Source organism: Prionailurus bengalensis, chromosome B1 (assembly GCF_016509475.1).
Source record: "Prionailurus bengalensis isolate Pbe53 chromosome B1, Fcat_Pben_1.1_paternal_pri, whole genome shotgun sequence".
In the NCBI taxonomy this organism is placed as follows: Eukaryota; Metazoa; Chordata; class Mammalia; order Carnivora; family Felidae; genus Prionailurus; species Prionailurus bengalensis.
Genome location: NC_057344.1, coordinates 148,995,057 through 149,011,968, shown reverse-complemented (window position 1 = coordinate 149,011,968; position 16,912 = coordinate 148,995,057). Strand labels below are relative to the sequence as shown.

Here is a 16,912-nt window from a genome sequence, read left to right as displayed (position 1 = left end):
CCAGTAAGAAAACCACCTAACTAAAATACTGGGCGGCAAACCAAACCAAAGGCGTCTCACCAAAGGCAATATGAAGATGTAAATAAACACATAAAAAGATGCTGACCATCTAAGGTCATCAAGGAATTGTAAGCTAAAACAAGAGAACCAGCGCACATCTATTAGAATAGCTCAAATCCAAAGCAGTGACAACACCAAATGCTGATAAGAACAAATTGCTGCAGGAACTCACATTCATTGCTAGTAGAAATGCAAAATGGCACAGCCACCTAGGAAGAGTTTGGCAGTTTCTTACAAACCTAAACATAGTCCTACCATATGATCCAGCAATCATACTCCTGGGTATTTACCCAAATGAGCTGAAATCTTATGTACACACAAAAACCTACACATGAATGTTTATAGCAGCTTTATTCCATTCCTACAAACTTCAGAGATTCTCTTCTAGTCTGCTGAATTGAGGGAAAATGTATTCCTACTACATTACAGCAATTTTTTTCAAAGCCCCTGGAACTTAGGCCTGCCTCTACTTTACTGCCGATAAACCATTCTACTCCATAATAAGGTCCTGCCAATTGAATGTGAACCTTTTCACATAATTTAGGGGAAACTCTTAGAACAATGGAATGTTACTGAATAGAATGTAACTCAAAAAAAAAACCTCGCCAAGTGAGAATCTGCTAAGGGACTGTTTATGGCAGAGGATGCCAATAGGGCATGTTGATTAATAATGAGCAAGGCCATTGCCTCAAAAGGGCATGTGGCTGTAAGTGGCCTTCTTCTGCTTCCTCCTCCCTACACCACAGAGACTTCCAGTCCACAGTGGACAGTCTCCTTTCCTACCTGGCAGAAGCCTTATTCGACCAGGCAGAAGGACAAACACTTTGGGACACTGCTTCATTCTCTCGTATCAGTGGGTGTATCAATCAGATCATGATCTTTAGCCATCTCCTCCTGGGTGTCTACACAGAGTTCCCTCCTGCAATTCTAGTAGCTATCTAAAGCAGGATGGGTAACCTGGCCATATCCAAACCTGCTATTTTTATAGCTTTACCACAAAAGAGATTATAAAGACACAAAAGGACCCAAGCAGAAGGGCGAAATTCACTGTCATTACTTCTTTCAATAGCTAATAATAATACACAATCCAGTCTTGTCAAAGTTCAGGAGAGAGAAATATGTCTTTTGATTGGATGGAATAAAAGATTACTCTTAATCTATTATGTGCTTTTCTTCCCCTTCCAGCAACTACATTTGCCGTCTTAGCAATCATTCGTTTACTAGCCTAAATTACAAGCTATCACCTATTCAAGGAAGGAGTATAGTCAAGTGTCTGAATTTATAAAATGACTTCCCAAGAACGGCCACCTTTTGTACGCAGTACTCAGTCATTAGTGTGGTAAGATACACCCCTTCATGCTTACCCACCACATAAGCTTTGCTCTCATTCTTTTCCTAGAGATGTGCAAATGAGAATTCATTGGCTTTAAAATATTTGCAAATGAATTTCTCACCAACCCCAATCCCAACAGTTCCTACAGATTTTTTTCATGGCAAATTAGATACCTACTGCTAAACAGAGAGAAAAGATCATATTGTAATAGATCACTCCACTATAGACACCAGTTTTGATAGCTTGATACACTCAACCATATATGAAAACACATTTCTATTTAAGTAGTAATACTGAAGATGTTAAGATGGTTACTTCAAGCTCATATGATAAAAACACAAATGAAAATTAACAATGTCTTCTTACACTATACCAGGACTTGATGTAACAAAAATATATTTGGTTGATACACACACTCCAAAATAAATACTCTTAGGTAATCTGCAGCCTGAAACAAGCCTTCATTTATTGACTACTTACAGTACAGTGATTTCATATCTTAGCTGGTAATCAAATATGGTTATGTATTAGGTGAGAGAAGGCATCATCTCTCTTCCAGATATCACCTCTCAGAAATCTGGGCTAATTCAATTTTAAGAACTAGAATTGTATCTCCTGGTAACTATGTGGCAGTCGTCACCCTGAGAACAGCAACAAGGCAAAGAAAGTATACAGGACTTTGATTCTCCTACACAGGTGCACAGAAAGTTAGTTTATTAACGACTACATTTTGAAGCCAGCCATTTTGATCCAATATTTAAATAACAAGCTGTTTAATATTAAGCAGAAGGTACTGTCACAATGTGACAGAAGTACAGCTTTATCCATAAACCCTTCACACAATTATACATTAAATGCTATTTTTATTTAAGCAAGGCACCCCTACTTGTTCTAAAATATGGGATATGCTATCCCACTGAAAAAGCAAATGAGGAGACACATTTTTTTCCTCTAGGGAGCTGGTTTAAATTCAAGTGAAGCCATTAATGTCCTTACCAGTCAGGACTGTTCTCTCACATGTCACTTCACAGTTTTGAGACTAACACACACCTTATGATTTACCCAAAATCAAAAAACGTTGGGGGTGGGTGTTCAGTGAACTTTTAAGTTGAGACTAGAATTCTCTCCTTTAGTATTACAGGCACCAATGTCAAATGCCTTTAGCACAAGGCGTAGAAAGGCAAAACATTTCTAAAGACCTAAAACTGCCAAACTGTTGTCATTTACACTCACTAACCTGTGGTACTTATTTTTTGTTTTGATTCTTTCTTTTAAATTTCTACCCCTACCTAAGTAATCTAATACACCTAAAATTATAACTACTCTGCCAAACCATAATGGTTTGAAGGTCTGAAACCTTTCCTTGCTTTGGTGAGTATTTGGTTAAAATAAATCAGCATTTCATTCCAGAGAAGTTTTACAATCAGAGCTCTCAATTCATAGGCAGAAAGACAAAACCTCAAACAGATCATCTGCAAAATGGGAGGAAGATTTTCAAGGACAGTGCTGAAAAAAAATATGTAGTCTTTACACTGGGTAACATAACTTCTATGAAAACAAAGTGTTTAATCGTATAAAATAAAAACCAGATTTTTAAATCAGATCCTGAAGATTAAACAAAAATTTAAATTTGTGGTTTATTTCATAATTCCAAACTGAAACTTTCCTTTTCCTTTCTAAATAGTCCACTATGTAATTTGTCTTATAAGCAATTAACCCAAAACCCCCAAATCCTTTCTCTAGCAGTTGCTGCTACAAAACTGGAACTTTATACTCCACGTCCAGGAAAGATGTGCAAATGAAATGCTTCCTGTTTCATCCTGAAAATAAAATGAAAAATGTTGGACATTTACTCACAACGAAAAAGTGTTGCCCAAACAAACAAACAAACAAACAAAAAAAGCGTTGCCATATCATACCCATTCCCAGACCATTTAAAATGATCAATTCTTTTCTTTCTGGTTTAGTGCAAGTCCATTTGGTGACAAATCCATTAAGTTAAGGACAATTATTAGGCATTAGTGTTTACAGCCTGGTATGAAGACAGTAGATCTTCACAATTAAGCACAAAATACATATAACATGGATTTAACTAATATCTAACATCACAAGATTGTGGGACTTAATATTCAAAAATAGCCTATGACAACTATAGTAAAGAAATGCTCCATGCATTTCCAAGAAATCATTCTAGTTAACAGTCTCAAATGTACCACTATATACAAAAAAATGATTATAATACATTAAAAGATTTTAGGGGGAAATAAAAGATACCACATAACATTTAGACAAGGGAGGGGACATCAAAACATTTAGATTTGTCATAGGTTAACTATGAAATCATGTACTTCCTAGGACAACCATTTTCATAACACTTTTTTAGGAAAAGAGACAGTGTTACATTAAGTGAACATAACAATGTATGCCCCGATTTCAGGAGAATCATTTTAAACATCTTAATATCTTAGAAACTGAGAAAATATGTTTAAATTTTATAGGAAGAAAAACTAACAAAAGCACCTTTTCAGTGTGATATAATTAATAGGTATTAAAGGTAAAAATTAATTTTAGGCACATAGATTCATGAATATTGGGAATGATGCCAAAAGATTCTTTGTGATGCTCAATATCATGATTAGTTTGATCTTCATTAAAAAAAAAAAAAATGGTTTCCACCATATTATAAATGAGTTAATGCTTAATTTATCAACTGAAAATAATTCCCACAATTGTACCTTTTAAATGTACCTTATTATCTGGAGTCCTTGGAAGTCTTATTTTCCCTTTGGACATGAATTCAGGAACAATTCAATATACCTATGGTCTGAGAATGACAAAAAAAGATTCATTTTAAGAAACTGAAGAGGAAGGGGTGCCTGGGTGGCTTAGTCAGTTAAGCGTCTGACTTTGGCTGAGGGGTCATGAACTCAGGGGTTCATGGGTTCCAGTCCCCTGTAAGGCTCCATGCTGACAGTATGGAGCCTGCTTGACTCACTCTCTCTCTCTCTCTGCCCCTTCCCAACTCGTGCTTTCACTCTCAAAATAAACTTCAAAAATAAAATCAAAATAAAAAAAAATAAAGCTTTTAAAAAGGGAGAAACAATACTGCAGCCATTTTCTCATAGTTCAGACAGCAACTCAAACCCTTTGTCCATTACTTTTCCTAATTAAAAACAAAAAAAAAATCTAAAAAACAAGCAAAAAAACACCCTAACTCTGTATAGAAATATGCAGAATTAGCAAACAAAAGCTTTTCATTACAATATAGTGTTTTGCCCTTTTTACATGTAATTTAGTAGTATTAACAGAGCAAGTTTACCCAAGTAAAAAGTCTAGGTAAACTCAAAATACAGAAAGGCATTTGTAAGCAAAGACAGACATCCAAAATGACAATGGAAACCATGAGCAGCACTTACGAACATGGGACCGATCCTTGAGCATAGCTGCAACAGCATCCTCATGGGTATCGAAGTGCACATCGGCTTCTCCAGTGGCCTTCCCATTGGAACTGTATTCCATGGTGATCCTAACAGGCTTCAGTGGAGCAAAAAACTAAACAAAAGAAGCCAAAAGGAACATAATGGTAGGAGGCCCCATTTCTAGAAGTCTTAAGGTTCTGCATTTTTTTCTGTCAGACTCTGATTCATACGCTCAATAAATTTGTTTTTAGGAAATCTCCTTAGGCAACAATGTAGTTACACATCTACCATCTCTTCTGGCTTTTCTGATCCTTTTGGAACTCAAGGTTACATTTCAAATATTTGTTCACTGGAAACGTAAACTGTAAGTACACTACACAAAGAATACTCAAACTTTTTTATGCCAACAAGGACTATTTTTATTACTCCTCCCTAATTTATCCTTCCCTGTTTCTAAACAGCATCCATCAAATATACTTCATTTCTTAATAAGTCGTTTTTACCATATTTTCATCAGACATGTACCTGTGAATCAGGTTTTTTACCAGCACTACATAAACCACTACCACACTGAGAATGGTTATCATTTCAAACCAAAGCAACACAAATGTAATACTTTAATGAGATTGTGCAACTTCTGTCTGGTTAAAGATATGACTCCTATCTGGTTTTTTTAAAATAATGAAGACAATTTTGAGGCCCCACCACTAACTGAAGAGTCTAGGCTGGAATCTACCTTACATATATGTCCTCAAGTTCATGAAGTCAATATGGCTGTTGCTTCCTTTTGTTTTCATATACTATCTATTATAAGAGTATTTTTAAAATTCCTTTTCTCCAAGAATTAGGGAATCCTGAGGAAGAAGCCTACATGGTTCTAAGCATAGGAACACTAGATTCTTGTTTCGTATATAACTGCCTTGTGACAAATTCCCTCTGAGTCTGTTTCCTAAACTCAAAAATGAATAAAATGAACCATTTTGGAGAAAACCCAAACTTTCCTATTTTGTTTTTTTGTCTGTGTTTATCTGTCTTTTGGTGTTTTGTTTTTTCAAACTTTCTTAATTAGAATACTAAACATATACCACATAATTTTGTATCTGTAAAATCCTCTTTATCATTATACATTTGACCTTAATAAAACCCACACTTCTCAGCCTCTACAACAATGGAGATGCCATCTTACTGTCCAAAGATAGTTCAGAAATATGGTATTTTCTTCTCTATCTTTCCCAAATTAATATAAGTTCAATTTTAGAACTTTTGTTCAAACCTATTGAGATTGGGTATCTTACTGCCACACACGTTTATAATGTCTTGAGCATTAGCTTGGAAAGGCAATCCTCTCATGTGGACAAAATGTAGTGAAGATGGGGTTCCAAAATCAACAGCCTCTGGAAGCTTTTCGGACATCTCCTTAGGCAATTCTGGGAAGTGGAACAAAAAGCACTATCAGGAACATAAAGGCTTTAAGGGTTATTAACAGATTATAATTAGGCATAATCTTTATGTCCAATTATTCAATTCTTCTTGAACCAGTAAGGAAGGGCTTTAATTTTATTATTTTTTATTTTTTGAGAGAGAGACAGAGACAGAGAGAGAGCACACACAAGCAGGGAGGGGCAGAGAGAGAGAGGAACAGAGGATCTGAAACAGGCTCTGTGCTGAGAGCAGAGAGGCTACAACTCTGGAACCACGAGATCATGACCTGAGCTGAAGTTGGACGCTTAACCGACTGAGTCACCCAGGAGCCCCAGGAAGGGCTTTAATTTTAAAAGCAAAAATAATCTGAAATGTGTGACACCTAACAAATATCACCTGAACCCCCATGAAGATTTAGTGCAAAGATTTAGTGCCTCAAACTAATACCAGATTACAAACTACAGATTTTTCTATAAGAACAAAGAGAAGAAAAATGATTATGAGTGAAGAAATAGAGGCAACAGAAATTTGGGGGGTTATAGCCACTTAAAAAAGAATAAATATGGTAATGGGATAATCCCATAGCACCAGTTTAAAAAGGATTTATCAAACTTCAGTGTTGCTTAGTGGTCAGGAATCAGAGGAATAATTAAATACAGAGGCAAACAAAACTCTTTAATTCAGTCAACATTTCTGCTCTCTACCCACATCTTTTCTCATCTTTGTTTATTTAAATTTATTTATTTTGAGAGAACACGAGCAGGGGAGGGGCGGGGGGAGACTCTGTCTCAAGCTGGCTCCACGCTACCAGCGCAGAGCCCAACACAGGGCTCGAACTGACAAACCATGAGATCATGACCTGAACCAAAACCAAGAGTCAGACACTTAACTGAGTCATCCAGGCACCCCTCACCTGTAAATGTTGACATTTTACTTCGTTTTATATTTGTGCCACCCAGCTTTTTATACAGAATCTACAAAAATGATTAAATAAAAAAAACTTTATGAAATAATTAAGCCCTGCTGCACATATTCAAAGTACATACTACACTCAAAGACCGATAAATCTTCAACTCAATTCCTTGGTCCTATAATCTAATCATTTCATACAACATGTTCATAAAAAATATTTTAGTATCACAAGACAGATTCATTAAATCTCAACAGGATGCAGGTCCTTACCTATTTCCTTCTCACTTTCGAAAGCTGTCATGGGTCGAATATCCTCATTTACTTCATGTTCTTCAAAGACCATTTCTGGCTCAGTTATATACTTAGCAGTAGGAGATGTCATTTTCTTTCCCTTATGAGAACCAACATGTGTTCGGACTTCATTTCTTCTGCTTGGAAATATCTCTATATATCTATGTCAAAGCAAAAGTAAACAGGCACAAGCAATGCAAAGTAACTTTAGACTGAACTCGTTTAAAATAAAACATACATATATAATATTTCCAACACAAAGGTGTTATGAAACACAAGTGATGGAGGAAAAGTAAGATAAGATATAGATATTAGCCCATGAAAAGTACTCTCAACAGAACAGGTCACTGATTCAATCTTTCTCACATCCCTGCCCAAGATAACAGCTTTCTTCATATACATTTTAACAGTATTTTCTTTCTTTTTTAAAAAAACTTTTTAATGTTTATCTAGTTTTTATATTTTTAATGTTTATTTTTGAGAGAGAGAGACAGAGCATGAGTGAGGGAGGTATAGAGAGAGGAACGCACAGCATCTGCAGTAGGCTCCAGGCTCCCAGGTGTCAGCACAGAGCCTGATGCAGGGCTTGAACTCACGAATCCTGAGATCATAACCTAAGCTGAAGTCAGACGCTTAACCAACTGAGCCACCCAGGCACCCTTTAACAGTATTTTCTATTCCGTCTTGCTTCATGAGGACAACTATGCAACGATTAATTGTGTGTATGAAAATAATCTGGTAAGAAAGGTTTTGTTTTTTATAGTTGGTTATCAATCTCTTGAAGCCTCACAAGTCAATTCTGTGAAAATTAATGATATCTGTATAAGATATTAAAAATCAGGGGCGCCTGGGTAACTCAGCTGGTTAAGTGTCCAACTCTTGATTTTTGGCTCAGGTCATGATCTCATGGTCATGTGATCGAGCCCTGTGTTGGGCTCTGTGCTGACCATGGAGCCTGCCTAGGATTCTCTCTTGGCCCCTCTTCCAATCGCACTCTCTCTCTCAAAATAAATGTATTTTTTAAAAAATTCACAGTATATGAGGAGTTAACGTCCCCCAGAACGACACCAAGATGTCAATGAGGATTCATGAACTAAATGTCAATTCTGACTTGCTATCTACTTGGCAGTGGGATTATCTATTAAATCCAAGCTTCTGGAACCAGCTTGGTTTTTTATGTGCTTTTTTTTTCCCTCAAGACTGCTTTTCCAAATTAAGTTATCAAGACTGAATTGCAAAAATCATTTGTATTTACAGATCCATAACTATTAGATAGGCACCACTTCTTAATTTATTGAAGACATTTATACACTGCCATAACATTACCACATAAAAACATTGATGTATTTGTCCTAAGACATACAAGAAAACATGAAAACTACTGAAAGAAAATGGGGGGGAGAGGGTATTTTTGCATACATATTTTTATCTAAAAATTTAATAAAGACCTTTGAATCAATTCTATACAAAGATCCTGAAATACACAACTTTAAAATGGCTTTTCTTTTTTTTTTTTAAACTTCAAAGCAGCCAAATAAAACAGCCAGAAAGCAGTAAAACAGCAATCTAAAATTTGACACTTTGGAGTACTCCTCCAAATTTGACACAAATGAACCCATCCATCATATGCATTCTAATGTGATGTAATATGCAGTATACAAAAACACCTATATTGTATCCATATCAAAATGTTAACCTGAATCAAGAATCAAGACTTTAGCTTTAACTTCCAGTTTTCAGGAAATAAGAGAGGATACAAAGAAACTAGTGACACAATGAAGAAGCAATAAGATCAATATAAAACACGAGACACTGTACAGGATGACTGATTCAGTTTATTCAAGTTAGTTCAAGTTAGTTGCATTTAAAAAGGGGAAGAGAATAAAAATAAATAAATAAAGGAGAAGGGAACTTGCCCTAGTTTAAGAGAACTGGAGACATAACAATCAAAATGCACCTTGTGAACCATGTCTAGATTCCGGCACCAAAAAAAAAACAAAACAAAAAAAAACAACTCAGACATTTTTGGTACAATTAGGAAAGTGATTATGGCCTGGCATTAGATAATAAATTACTGCTAATTTTGTTAGATGTGATAATACTTGGATCACATAAGGTAAGAAAATGCTTTTTAAAGATGCCTACTGAAAAAAACAGATATAATAAATGTTAATAATTTGTTAATCCTAAGTGTCAGGCATTTGTATGTCATCATGCTATCCTCTCTGCTGTGTTTAGATAATTTTACAGTTCTATCACAGCGCATTCATAAAATGACCCAATGTATGATACTTCCACATTATTAGAATCTGCTTCACTTACCGGTTACCAATTTCTTCCCTGTGTTTCAAGAGGGCTTGGTTGGCCATTTCTGGTTCTTCAAACTGCACATAGGCTTCTCCTGTTTTTCTTCTCCCTCTGTAGTCCATGACAAAGGTGATGTCTACTATATTCAGTCCTAGGACACCAAAAAATTATTACAAATTAATGCTGACAGGAGTCTTTTTTATCCTTAGAATATAACACATTCATTCACATACTATTAATTTTTTTGAATTTTATTATTAAAATTTTAAGTGCATTTTGCTAGTCTCTAAGCTGAATACATGCCTAATGGAAAGAAAATTATTATCCAGCTACACCTACACATCTGTATTTCCAGAATGTTTAGAATCCATGCAGTCCATCTAAAACACACAATCTCTCCTCTCTTTTTTTGCCATTAATTGTGTTGTAGGAGAAATAAGAATTTAGACTAACATGACTAATATTGGTACATTTTTTAGAGCTAAAATTAGATGATAATGCTTTTAAACCATATAAATTGTTACTGTCTTAGACAAATACAGCCACTCTTATGAGAGATTACCTTTCTCAATAATAAAATAAACCTACATGAAATAATTTTGAAATGTGGCGTCCACCAAAGATCAGCATGATAGGTCAAAACATTTCTATAATCTATAAACATTGGTAATCTGAGTGAAGAGTTCTCCCCTAAAGAACCAAATATAACTGAATGCAGTTACCTAGGAGAAAAGGTTCATCTAAGATATAAAAGGAAACAACAGCAGGAAAAAACAAGGCATGAACATAATGTAACTGATATACTGATATAAACATGATATAATTCATAAACATGATATAACTGAAAAGCACCTGCAAAGAAGTCTACAATGTCTTTTTCATTGCAACTATAAGGAAGTCCTCTCAAACGAACCACACCATCATTTACCGCAGGTGAAGATTTGACCTGCAGGCTCTTCATTAAGGCGTCCACATCTTCATTATTTATCTCATAAACTGCAATGTAAAAGCACAAAAAGTACGCAAATTTACATAACAGAAGAAGACATTAAAAAAAAATCACACTTGTTGGGTTATCCAAGAATTTAAAAATAACAAATGATATTTATTGACTATTTACTGTGTGCCAGCTGTGACTTAAACATCCCATCTTGTGAGGTAAACTTGGCCAACATCCTCATTTTATAAATAAGAAACTGAGATTATCTCTGTGCTTCATTTTCACAGCCTACAAAAGGGTATATTCCTAACATCTAACTACTTCATTATTGCTAAGGATCAAATGAACTGCCTTAGACAGTATAGGCTAACGTACTGATCGCAAAAAGCCAGAACGTGACTTCACATACCTTCCACATACCGCTGTCCCATGTACATGCGATGCTTTTCTAAGGCTTTTTGCACATCCTGCTCTGACTCCATTTCAATTAAGGCATCACCCCTTCGTTTCCCATCTCTATTTAAGAGGAAGTGTATTCCATTCTCACCATTGCGAATTCTGCAGTCTGAAAGTATGTGAGTAAAATCAAAACCAGAAATCAAACTTTTACTTCAATGATAAAAGTCACTAGAATGCAATCTTCCAATTCCAACAACAAAACAAAGCATGAACCAAAATGCCTATCATATTCCTTACAGAAACCCCCATCACTGAAGGCGTCCGAATGCTAATAAAGTGGATGTCTGGAAGATGTTCCACTTGAAAAGGACAGCAAACCTTAACATATAAGCTTATAATCTCCTGATCATTACAACAGCAAACAAGCTCAACACAGAACAAATTATGCCCTTCCCAATGCTTCTACAATCAGTTTCAAATCACTTAAAAAATTAAAATATGATTAGATTTATATAGAAGTGTTTTCTTTTGTTACAATCGTAACTATAAGAACTCCAAAATGCTATAAGAATAATGTTGTTACCATAATTGATTGTGCCCCCTTTTCATTACCAAGGAAAAGATCCCCATACTGCATACTTATAATGGCAACTAGTTGAAGATGTAACTGGCTTCATAAAATACTTGACCCACTCAATGTTACGCACATGAAAGTACACAATATATTATTATATGATTTTATAACATTTAAGGTGGCATCTTCTAAAGGTCTTTTAAGAGGAATATTAAAAATCACAGTCAGATACAGAACTTAAAAACTAACTGTAGATATGTAAACATTCCAAAAATGTTATTAAGGAAATTATATCGCTTGACACTAAGTGATCCTGTATTCTAAATGTATGTGTTACATATAAAGAGCTACCGTTAACAGGTTTTGCTTTTTGAACTTCAGAGAAAACTGGTTTCTACCATGTAGTTTGAACACCACATTTTTTAGTTGCATTTAAAGTCTTTAAACCTGGCATATGCCACAAATGGTACACATGGTGTTACTTGGTATGATATGAAACCAGTCAGAACTAGACAATTCCCAAATATCAAATAAGACATCTATAGCATAGCTTAACTTGGGTTTTGTGAGACTACCTGTCTGAGTAAAAACTCAGACAAAATTACATATTTCAAACATACATAAAATATACCTGAGAAAAAGTTAACCACATCTTCTATAGTGCACGACCACGGCAATCCTTGAGCTCGAATGAGATAAACATCATCCACTTCTTCTCCTAACTTGGATGAAGCCAATTCATACTCAGGGAGAGGTGGAAGGTCTTCCAGGTAGGTCGTTTTGGACTCCTTCCAAGAAAAATGGAAAAATGTAAAAATACTTCTCTGACAACCTACTTAGAAATTGTTTATTCCTGCAAACTAACACTCCGAATGTTATTCTTAGGAGACAGTTACTATTTCAGAGGCAAGAAATAAACTTCCCCAATCTAACCCATCCTATTTTGGCTTAAATTGTATACTCTAAAGTAACATGCAGGTATATCCCAGTGATTTGGCAGGACATAAATTTTATTCTGGGCTTGTTTTTAAATTCATCAGCCCCAATAACAATAGTATTTTAGTTAAGGGAGAACAAGAAGAGTCCCTTCAATCTGACAAATACAAGTGCCTCCTACTCACCATGTGCCATGTTAGGCCCTCATCTCAAAAAGCTTACCATCTAAACTAAGACAAGCATTACAAGACAAGATGCTTTAAGTGCTGTAATTAAGATATAAGATTATTAGAGGAATTCAAAACAGAGCATTAACAGAAGAATCAAGACATAAGATACGATGGGCCTTGAAAGGACAGAATTTTGACAGCCATATATAAAAGATAGGGCATTCCAGTTTGAGAGGTGAGGGGAAGAAGCAGCATGAACAACAGTCTATTTGCAAACCTGCAATAATCCCATTTGGCTAAACTGCCAGGGACAATTAGGAGCCAAAGAAGATGAGCTGGCAAAAGGAACTTGGTACCATATAGCAGAGGCACCTGAGTGTCAAGCTCAATGTGTTCCCTTAACCTGGTAGGCAAAGGGGAGTTAATAAAAGATAGGACTGGGTAAAACAAGACAGCAGGAGGCGTGTAAAGATTAATCTGTCAAATGGCAAATCCAACCAACTGAATAAGGGAAAGATCATAAAAGGTGACAGTAGTAGTATAAGGTGACAGAAACCTGAGACATACCCAAAGAACTCTATTTTACAATACTAAGCAAACGCTGGAATTTAATAAGATTCCAATAAGCACTACAACCATAACCAGGAACGACAACTGAAATTTTAAGACTTGCACTCTACTGGCCTAAGGAAAGAGATTCCTTTGGACCATCCCACGTTTACATTAAGACTTACGTCTAACTGCAAGAAGTAATGATACATGTAAACCTCTAGCAGAAGTCTCTTACATACTTAATAAAAATGCAACAAGCACAATTATCAATGTGGAAAGACAACTCAGGTTTTAAGACAAGTGACTTGCACTCTATCGGGCTAAAGAGATACTTCACTCCTCTGTATGTTCTCCTCATTTTCATGAAGACTTACATAGAATTTTAAGAAGTCAATGATAAATGTAAGCACAGTGTGTAACAACACTAGTAAAGGCTCAACAGATACTATAGTCAATTTCACAGAAAAATAATCAAGAGAGTAGCCAGCTGGCAAAGGCTTATTAGAGATAGTTTGTGTTTTTTAATAAAGGCAACATTCCCCATTTTCCCAGAATTCCACAAGCATCACAAGCTTTTACGAAAAGGGCAGCACAAAGTACTGGGCCAGGATTCAAATCCATTAGCTCAGCCACTGGCAGACAGAAGCCATGCTGATTAGCCTCCCAGTTTCCCTTAAGTTCAAGGAGAAGCACAAACTGAATTAGATAAATATGATCCAAGGTATCAGGAGTGGGTAGTCAAAACGTGTACTGATATTTCCCAGACGCCACGTTAACAAGCAGAAAAGAAAGCTTCCTACAAGGCACAAAATATTTGCAATCCGAGTTCTTAAAGGACACACACTGACTTTAAAAAAGAAAACACTGTAGCCTCCCTCCTGGGTCCCCAAGTCGTGGCTTTACCCCTAAGCGTCCCCTCTTCCAGGTCCCCTCCCCCAATATTTCAGTCTCCACACCGTCCCCCCGTCGGCGGCGACCCATGGTCCCAAAGGACCTTCGGCTAGAGGAGGTGAAGTGCAGAGGTGACCTTCAGTAAACTGGGGCAGCCCGCCTTTCCCCAGGGACACGAGGGAGAGGGGAGCGCTGGCGACGAGGCTCCTTCCCCACGAACCCAGCCCACGTAACTCTGTGCGTGAACCTCCCCATCAGCAGGCTGCGAGGCGCACCAGGGCCGCCTAGGCCTAGTGCTCTGACTGCACGGAAACTCCCAACCCTCCGCGGGTCCAGCCTCCCAACTTCACCACCAGCGGGCGGAGAGCGACAGGGATGCGGGGTGGGGGCATCAACAGCCTCACAAAACCTACCATGGGCCGGCGGGAAACAAGGCCTCAACATTCACCCCTAGCCACACTTACACTGCCCAACCGACCAGAGACTCGAGAGAACAAAACAAGGAGAAAACCCGAGGCCTGGGAGAGCGTCCCTTGTTCTGGGGCCCAATAGGAGGACTGGGCGGGCGGGGGTAAGGGGGGGAGGGTGCGCGGCGCGTGCCGCGGATCCCCGGGCGTGCACGAGAGGCGCACGCGGAGGGGCGCGGGAGCGCGTGCGCGCGGCCGGGAAAGGGTCCCGCGCGCGGCCCCTCGCTGCGCCCACCTACCTGGCTGTAGCTCCGCGCCGGGCCCGCAGCCGCCGCCAGCGACTGCGGCAGCAGAGGGGCACGCAGGGCCGGGTAAGAGGCCGCGGCCGCGGCGGCGGCGGAGGCGGCCGCGGGGGGTGGCCCCGCCAGCCTCCCGGCGGGCGCAGGCCCGGTCTGGAGGCCCCGCGTGTGAGAGGCGGCGGCCGCGGCCGCCCCGAGCAGCAGCAGCAGGCGGCGACGGCCCGATACGCCCGAGGGGAAGGAGCCGGCGGCCGAGTAGAAGGGCAGGCAGGCGGCGCCGGTGCGCCGACAGCTGCTGCAGTTGCAGCCGCAGCCCCGGAGCAGCGCCCCGAGCACCCAGCGCGTCCCGGCCATGGACTCCGGAGGCGGCGCGGGGCCTGGAGGCGGCTGCGGCTGCAGCGCGAGCGGAGGGGGAGTGGAATCCAGGGCCGGGGAGGGGGTGCCAGGCACATGCGCCGCCGGCACCCGGGGCAGCAACGAGTCGGGAGGAGGCGGAGGAGAGCGCGCTGCTCCGCCCGGTCTCCGCCCTCGGGGCGGGGCTGCCGGAGGGCCGGGAGGGGCCACGGGGCCTGGGTCCGACCGCCCGGTTGTTCTTTCCTTCGATGTAAACTGAGGCCCGAAGTGGACGAGGCGAAGGCCTTCTTGCTCTGGGGAGGGCCGAGTCGTAGAACGCCAGCTTGGCGACGCCCCCGCACCGTCCCCGAAACGCGTGACGTGAGGGGCAACAGGGCCGTTTCTGGGAGGAATTGTGCTACTCTTGTTACAAAGAGGTTGGTATAATATCGGAGGAGGTTTAGTACCCCGTAAATTTGAGATCTGTGCCAAAGGCCAACTTTATTTGTTTTTTTTAAGGTTTATTTATTTATTTAGTTTGAGAAAGAGAACAGGGGAGGAGCAGAGAGCAGGAAAGAGAAGCCCAAGCAGTCTCCGCACAGTCAGAGCAGAGCCCGACATGGGCTTAAACCCACAAACCCTGAGATCTTGATCTGAGCAGAAGTCCACTCAGGTGCCCCCCACAACTTTCTTTTCAAAAGGAAATGTATAGATACTTATCTGCTGATAATGTATATAGCAAAAATAAAGCCTCCTGTAATAAGTTAGCGTGTTCACAGGTGGACAGGCAGAGGTTTGCAAAAGGACTGGTTGTGAAGTTTTCCTCCTCCAGGGTCCAGGATCCATCACAGATTATTAACCAAAAGGGAGTTCTGAGAGTTAAAAAAAAATAAATAAATAAAAATAAATAAATAAAAAAAATAAGAAAAGCTGAAAGATTTAAAACTGTTTATTCAAGAAAATCTCAAAGTATAATAAAATGACAGAATTTCAGAAATTATCAACACTTTTCAGTCTTGTTTTATCTACCACCACCACGCCCAATTTTTTTTCTTTGCTGGAATATTTTAAAGCAAACCCCAAGGATCATGTCAATCACCCTTTCAGTATTCATCTGAATTCACAGTCCCTGAACATGTTAGGGATTCTGCCCATATTTACTCTTGCCTTCATTTTGTTAATAGCTGAAGCCATCCTCCATAATACACAAATCTGAATGGATTAGCAATCTCAATGCATAGAATGAAATTTTGCAGATTATAATCAGGAGTAACACCCAATATTTAACACTATTAAAATAGAACATAAGGGAGAATAGAAACTAATTTTTAACAATTATTCATTTATCTAATAATCATTAAGTGTTTTTTGTGTTCTGGGCATGATGCTATGCCCTATGCAGTCAGGGATATATAATAATAGGCTTACAGACCAAATATCAAAGTGATGGTTAGATTTATATATGTCTAGATAATATAAAGAGAACAATAAGTTTTGTAAATGGACACTAATGACTTACAGAACACCAGGTTTTTATTTTTACTTTTTTAAGTTTGTTTATTTTGAGAGAGAGAGAGCACGGGCAAGGGGCAGAGAGATAGGGGAAAGACAGAATCCCAAGCCGGCTCCACACTGTCGACGCAGAGCCTAATCCGGGGTTCGACCTC

The 16,912-nt window shown here is 38.9% G+C and overlaps 1 protein-coding gene across 2 annotated transcripts; it reads right to left on the bottom strand.

Moving 5' to 3' along the window:
- Positions 1-1,830: 1,830 nt before the first annotated feature.
- Positions 1,831-15,409, bottom strand: GRSF1 (G-rich RNA sequence binding factor 1). 2 transcript variants are annotated; one of them, XM_043572519.1, is made up of 10 exons: positions 14,913-15,409; positions 12,289-12,445; positions 11,094-11,249; positions 10,597-10,740; positions 9,760-9,895; positions 7,417-7,598; positions 6,118-6,239; positions 4,810-4,945; positions 4,142-4,217; positions 1,831-3,213 (listed from the first exon to the last, which is right to left on the bottom strand). In XM_043572519.1, exons 1-9 carry the CDS (start codon positions 15,264-15,266, stop codon positions 4,168-4,170), a joined length of 1,437 nt encoding a protein of 478 aa, XP_043428454.1. In that variant the 5' UTR covers positions 15,267-15,409; the 3' UTR covers positions 1,831-3,213; positions 4,142-4,167. The 2 variants fall into 2 exon arrangements, with proteins under 2 accessions (XP_043428454.1, XP_043428455.1); XM_043572520.1 differs by lacking the exon at positions 14,913-15,409 and adding an exon at positions 14,620-14,817.
- Between the last annotated feature and the right edge of the window lie 1,503 nt (positions 15,410-16,912).